The 7,500-nt window shown below is 46.1% G+C and overlaps 1 protein-coding gene across 3 annotated transcripts in view; it reads left to right on the top strand.

The window, feature by feature from the left end:
• The window catches only part of oca2 (oculocutaneous albinism II), a 92,878-nt gene that overhangs the window by 39,295 nt on the left and 46,083 nt on the right, over positions 1–7,500 (top strand). For all 3 annotated transcript variants that reach the window (XM_042056772.1, XM_042056773.1, XM_042056774.1), the window contains exon 15: positions 5,152–5,284. In XM_042056772.1, the coding sequence (XP_041912706.1) occupies positions 5,152–5,284 (133 nt within the window). The remainder of the gene's footprint in view (positions 1–5,151; positions 5,285–7,500) is intronic.

A 7,500-nucleotide genomic window follows, 5' to 3' on the forward strand; every position in this document is an offset into this window, starting at 1 on the left:
CAGCAGTGTAAAGCTGAAGCGGGCAGTACACGGAGAGCTGGCCCTGTTCTAATGCCTCTAACCCGGCTCAAATGTTGGCATATGGCATATGTGTGAATATGTGTGTGTGTGTGTGTGTGTGTGTGTGTGTGTGTGTGTGTGTGTTAAACAGCACAGGGTGTGTGTTTTCACCGCACACGGGCATGTTCATACTAATCCAGCAATGACACAGAGCACACTCTCTGTGAGTGTTCCTCCTCTGTCAATAATCTCACACACCAGTGTCCACCACCTGCAGTGACCTCTCTCACCACTAACGACCAGCACAAACACTCTCCGCAGGGCCCATATCCATTACCTACAGCTGCTATCTGCATGTCTGTTCAAGATACTCTTGAACTGTATGAACATGCGGCCCTCTGTTCTTGGCATTTACTACAGTGAGTCTTTTTTGGTTTTGTTGTAGTAGTGGTGTGAATGTTACAACACTGCCTCTGCTACTGTGCTCCCAATACACATTCCAAAGCACATACATACATACATACATACATACATACATACACACATTTATACACACACACACACACACACACACACACACACACACACACACACATACACACACACACACACTTCCCAGAGCAGCTGCCCCACCCAGCTCTGTGAGGTAGTAAACCTGAATCCTCTCCACAGTACAGGACAGCCATGCAGGGTCATTGCCTGATAGATAGATAGACAGATAGATAGATAGATAGAGAAAAGGAGAGGGAGAGAGAAATATATTTTATTAATCCCTTCCTCTAGCTCACACAAATTGTATTAGGAACAGATAGATATTGGACGCATGGTTAAATTCAGCCTAATGCTATGGTATGGCGAACCACACTGTCACAGCATCTCTCTACTGTACTGAGTTGCCTTGGCTAAAGGTGCCGGCTGATGAATGAATGAATGGTAATGTTAATGTGGTGTTGTGAGATGGACAGCCAGTCTACATCGGACGTGCAACTGAAGTAGAGCGTTTGTTGGCCGCATCGTGAAGCAATTAATGTCCAGTATAACCAATGGAATGGTCTACTCCAGACCTGAGAGCAGACTTCTAAAAAAAGAGAAGAGTTCTATTTCTTTTTTTTTTCTAGCGACACTGTGCAGTACTCTCAGTTTGGCTTTCAGTGTAGCCCGAACTGCAGTCAGTCACAGAGTGGGATGTTGTGGTTCAGGCTCCTTCAGTCGGCCTTACAGCTGGTTCCTGAACAGGAGTGTATTAGGGGAACATGAGCAGTGGTGGGTGTGTGTGTGTGTGTGTGTGTGTGTGTGTGTGTGTGTGTGTGTGTGAGTGTGAATATGTGTGTGTGTGTGTATGAGAGGGGCTTTAAGCATCCTGATGCAAGACGCGGGCGAGAGCTTGAAACAGGGACGGCACTCGAGGCATGTATGTCAGCTGAGGCTTGTGATACAGCTGTGATTTTACTGTGGAGGGTGTTTGCAGCGTGTGTATGTTGCCACTCTTGTTTTTGTGTGTGTGTGTGTGTGTGTGTGTGTGTGTGTATTTGTGTGTGTGTGTGTATATCCATGTGTGTGCTTCAGAGTAGCATGCTGAGTGGGATGATATGGATGGCAAGTTTGCAATGTGATGCTGTTGGACCGATAACTTTAATTGGTGTATACTCAGCATGAGAGATGAGATAAGTTTAACTAAAAATAAGTGTGTGTGTGTGTGTTTGTATCAATGGCTGTGTGTCTATGTCTATGTCGCTTCATTTGTGTGTGTGCGTGTGTGTGTGTGTCAGTGTGACTTCTTCCTCTGAGTGTGCCTCGGAACTAAACTAGTGTGTGTCCATATTATCACCATATACCTTCTTAAATGCTGATTAGCTGATAGCTAGTTGAGAAAAGTGCTCACCCTGCCGTAGCCGAAGGTGCCTCTAAGACTGCGGTTAAGCCACAGTCATCCCTTCAATCCGCTAGAGTGAATGGGCTTTAATGGCAAGCTCCCTGCCATACTAATGAGGGGATCAGGCATCAGGATGGAGCTTAATGCAGGCCAGCGGCATTAGATGTCTCTGAAACAGTGCAACCTTTGTCTGGAAGATGACAGAAAGGGTACTCCTACAATACACACCTTCTAATTTACAGATGTGTGTTATGTGAGTATACACTCATGAGAGCTGAATGGATGTTGTATGACTGTGATTCAGATGATTAGTGTTGGTGTGTATCATTGGGGGTGCTTGTTTTTATTTGGTGAGGGAGTCGGGTTGAGCGCGCAGAGCTGGTGGTGTCTTGTCGTGTTTGTGTGTGTCCAGTCTTTGGCCTCAGTGCTTTCCCGTTTTGCATCGGCGTCGCCATGGGCAGCCGGGTTTGCGTTTCCGAGGCAACAAGGAGAGCTGCTGTGCCCCAGTGGCTGGGTGGGTTATGCTGGCGCTCCGATAAGACCGGTAGCTCTTTTTTAATTTATTTGTTTGTATTGTTTATTTGTGCACCCCCCCCACCCACCCAAATCCTTGTTTGTTTGCTCTGCCTGGTTGGATTGGGGTGGGTGGATGAGGTGGGCTGTGGCCAGCTGTGAGGGTGCCAGTTGGCCTCCTCCTCGGCCATCTGCAGAGACCTCTGTGGGGAAGGGGAGGGGGACAAGGAGGGTCAGTCGAGACAAGTCGCCAGTGGCTGTTGAAATGTTGTTGCCCCTCCCCGCCCCCCCAATTGCTCCATGTCATCCACGTCTGGCTGCCACTCTCGCCCGCGAGCACCGTGCATGCCGATGGGAGAGAGATGCCACGACCACAGAGATGCAAACCGACTCAAGCACAGAACTGGCCCAGATGTGGCCCTGGTATGTCACAGATCAAATGCAGATCCAAGCTGGTGCGTTGTGGCGTACTACTTCCATATACTACTTCCATATGATGCCCTTATTCACTGAGAGCCCTGGATTCTCAGTAATCAGCTGTGTGTGTCTGTGTCTGTGTGTCTGTATGTGTGTGTGTGTGTCTGTGTTTGACAGGATGGGGAGCTGGGAGACCTCATTTACACACTGCTTGCATCAGTGCCATCATAACATCGACACACTACTGCCTGGAGTTCTCCTTCTTCGGGAGGAACGTATCGTACCCCATACCGCCCTCATACCAGACCCCCCCTACGCACTGTACTCACCCCGTAACACTACGTCCTAACGGCATGCGATGCGAGCAAGCTTTAGCGACAAAATCGGTTGCATTACTTTGTTTGCGTTTGTAGAGTCCTAACAGGATGTGACGCGACACTGTGCTGTGCAGCGTTATGTGGCATGATGTTTTAGCAAAACTGTTGTCAGACGGCCGTTTCCATTTTCTCTTTGATGCTTGCGTCGTTTTGCTAATTTTGAACGAGAAATATGACGCAATAGACGGCCATATTTGACAGATTCAGCGTGGCCAGCGAGCACTCAGCGATATACAGTCGGGTGCTTCCATGCTGTAAGGACAAGCTGTAGCACCATATCCTCTGGCACACCATACCCCTGGTGCACTGTAGCCCTACCCAGCACGTACACTCTGGCAGCCAGCCAGCCAGCCAGCAAACACATCCAATGCTCTATACCCAACCCAGGCCCCCCACTCCATACCCTCCTGCGCACCGGAGCCCTGGTGCACTGTGGCCCTATCCAGCGTTAACACTGTGCCAGCCAGCAGTAATGAGCCTGCGTAGATTGAGACTGGGTTGGGCTGGCTGCAGAGCTACAGTGGGGTGGGCGGTGTGGATGGGGAAGGTGGAGAGTGGGTGTGGTCTTGGGGTGGCACTGGCTCATTGGTGGAGGTGGAGGGGTTCTTGGGTATTTAGTGGAGTGATGTTTTAATGAAAAATATTATCAGCTTGACTTGGTGCCAGCCTCTCGGGGGATTGCATTGTGTATGTATGTGTCTCTCTCTCTCTCTCTCTCTCTCTCTGTGTGTGTGTGCACGCACACACTTCTTACTTTGTTTCTCAGTTCATTATTATGCTGTTTTTTTTGCTTTAACACTAACACATCTAGAAAGCACACATCTCGACTTTATGCCAACAGACCTAGTTAGATTGCTGTGACTGACACTTTTGTTATTGGTGTGGTTGTGTTTGTGTTTGTAGATAGATAGATAGATAGATAGGATAGATACTTTATTGATCCCCAGGGGAAATTCAAGCATGCATGTATACATGCATGCATTGTGTATGCATGTATGCATTGTGTATGCATGTATGCATCAGGACACACTTGTACTTGCACAATATGCTGCTCTTGTGTTTTGATGATAGGGCTTTGGTGGTTTGTTGAGAGAGAGAGAGAGAGAGAGAGAGAGAGAGAGAGAGAGAGAGAGAGAGAGGAGAGAGAGAGAGAGAGGAGAGAGAGAGAGAGAGAGAGAGAGAGAGAGAGAGAGAGGAGAGAGAGAGAGAGAGAGAGAGAGAAAGGTTATTTGTATATGGATTGATCAACCTCCCACCACCCTTAATACCATCAAATCTGCAAACTCTGGCAAGCCGGATGTGGTTAAGTTTGATTATGGATACTGTCACCAGCATCCCATTACTATTGCATGTATGAAGATGACTGAATAAGGATCCAATCACCAGCATCCGACTACCATTGCATGTACATATTTAACAGTCCACAGAACCTTTTATTACAGAGCTAAGCTTGTGTGTAACATCCTGTGTGTGTGTGTGTGTGTGTGTGTGTGTGTGTGTGTGTGCGCGCGTGCGCGCGTGCGTGTGTGTGTGAGTCCACAAGTTTGCTTTTACACACTGCCTCATTTCAACACATTCACTGGCACTAAACACCACTGGCACCAGGGGAAGCTGACAGAATTAAATAAGGTCTATTTGGAGAGGTGGTCCATTTCTGACAAACAGCACATCCTGGCCTATATATCAAAACAAGCGTAGCAGGCAGGCGCCTCCAGCGTATCCCTGTGAGGTAATCCCCATGGAGACTCAAAGCCTTTCACACACACACACACACACACACACACACACACACGCACGCACGCACGCACCATCCTCTGCTATGAAAAAAAAAAAATCAACTATCCTGTTATATGCATTGTCTGTGGTATGTTATTGCTCTGTATTTCAGTGTATGGAAAGAGAGAGAAAAACACATTAGACATAAAGATGAGCAGAGGCAGTGTGAATAATCTCGTCCTTATTCTTTTGTAGGGGATTGATTTCGCTGGGTTCACTGGCTACATGTTCCTTGGCATCTGCCTGGTACTTCTGACCTCCTTCCCATTCTTCCGCATGCTGTACTGGAACAAAAAGCTCTACAACAAGGAGCCCATCGAGATTGTCGGTGAGTCACTTTAATCCATTTGTGTGTTCTGGTGATGATGGAGGGAAGGGACTTAAATGCATGTGATTGTATTGATCAGGACTATGAGGTATTTGTACAAATCGCTCCCTCGGCAGCAATCATGTCAATTGGGCCCTCTGACTGACCTCATGACGTAAAGCTTTCAGAAAAACAAAAACAAAACAAAAATTCAACTTGTTCCATTCAAAATGTCAGACACAGAATGTACAATGCCTCTCCATAGGTACTTGTCCTCTTCACAATAGCTACTTCCACGATGTCCCCACAGCCACAGTCAGTGTCACATTCCCGCTGTGTTGTGTTGTGAAAGAGCCAGACTTACCTGTCTTTGCTGTAACGCTCTAGGCTGATGGGTCTGTCTCTGATCTGGGCCTGATTTGGCATCAGCTACTATGTGGGAAAGCAAATGAGGGTTTTATAGGGTTCCCACGGGACATGGCATTTCTGGAAGATCATGAGATTTTAGAAAGTCTATTCCAGACATGGAAAGTCAGGGAATTTGTTTATTTTTGGGGCAAAGTCATGGAATATCTGGGAATTTTGTTGTAGCAGTTTAAAATTTACTTGCCAAAATACATTAATACAAATATTTTGTAATATATGAATGATGACGTCCACTAGGGCTGGGCGATAAAACGATAGCGATATGTATCGCAATAGACATGTACTCGATATCAATAAAAAATATGTTCGCTAGAACATTCGATAATTAAAAGCAACACACACCTCCCGCCTTACGTTGTCCATAAATAAATAGGCTAAAAATATCTTGCATTGTAGCTAGTATGTGCAACTCTACCAGAGTAGGTGATAGAAGTAGACCTACCTCAACACAGACTCTCAATGAGTCCTTGCCCCGTGCACTCTCTCTCTCTCTCTCTCTCTCCCTCTCAACAGGCGCATCCCTCCTCAGCATGCACATGTAACCCAAACATTCACAATCGTGCAAGACGACTGGCTAAATTGCTATTAAATCCGGATAGCATCATTAGCACGCTGCACGAATTTGTTCAAAACTGTTGCATTCAAATTGACTGATAAATTCTAATCATCTCAATCCCGATGCAAATGGAAAAGTATTTTCCAAGACTGAAACGGTCCTGTCCCAAGGAGAAAAAGTATTCATTTCAAACTTAAACAAACGTGGGGAAACTGTCTAACCAGTAGCAAATTATACGGAGCCCCTAAGGGGACATGAGCAAAAACAAATCTAAAGTTTACTTTCATGAGCTCACCTGAAACTTTCATGCGCTCACGTGAAACTTTCATGTGCGCACGTGAAACTTTCATGTGCGCACATGAAAGTTTCACGTGAGCACATGAAAGTTTCGTGTGCGCACCCAAAACCTTTTCACATGAAAGTTTCACGTGCGCACATGAAAGTCCCCTTAGGGGCTCCGTAAAATTAAGCTACTTTGTTTACAATATTTTAAACAGAAAGCAACAGACAATGGGGAAGTCTCCTCGAGAGCGAGCTTGACCTATCTAAAGGATGCACTTAAGATTGCCACTCTGTCTCAGACTGGGCTACTGGAGACGGCAAGGGACAGTTTTGTATGTCAGAGCTCTGTGCTTCACTGACCTTCACTGGCCTCAAAAGAACCATCAGAAGCATGCATAAAAGCATTGTCCTTGTCCATAGATGTCCAGCACTCGGAAACAAGCGTCATAATTCTTTCATTACACCCACGCATGTGCTTAGAGCAGTGTTTCTCAAACTTTTTCAGACCAAGGACCACTAAACTAATAAAACTCACGGACCACCTAGCTAAAAAAAAAAGAGTAGACCTACTTCAACAGTATATTACACAATAGGCCTACTCAATGAACCACCTTGCTTATTGTCTTTGCACCTTGTTTATTGTGTCAGAGGATTCATATGATTTAAACTGGCATAGCTTACATAGGCAGTGTTGCAGAACTGTTTGGATTTACATACAAGTTGGTTCAATATTGCAAACAACTCATCTATATTATATTTTATCATGTCTTCTCGCGGACCACTTGGCATAGCTTGCGGACCTCCAGTGGTCCCCGGAGAAACACTGGCTTAGAGCCTAATTGTCACAGTGGGGCCCTTTTTGTTTGTTTATGCAACACAACCTTGTATCTCCCATCATCCACCACTCAGCAGTGTCTTTTCACAGGCTGGTGATTACCATCATCACACCTAGATCCAGCCCTGCATGACCATG

This window comes from Alosa sapidissima, chromosome 12 (genome assembly GCF_018492685.1).
Source record: "Alosa sapidissima isolate fAloSap1 chromosome 12, fAloSap1.pri, whole genome shotgun sequence".
NCBI classification, from domain to species: Eukaryota; Metazoa; Chordata; class Actinopteri; order Clupeiformes; family Clupeidae; genus Alosa; species Alosa sapidissima.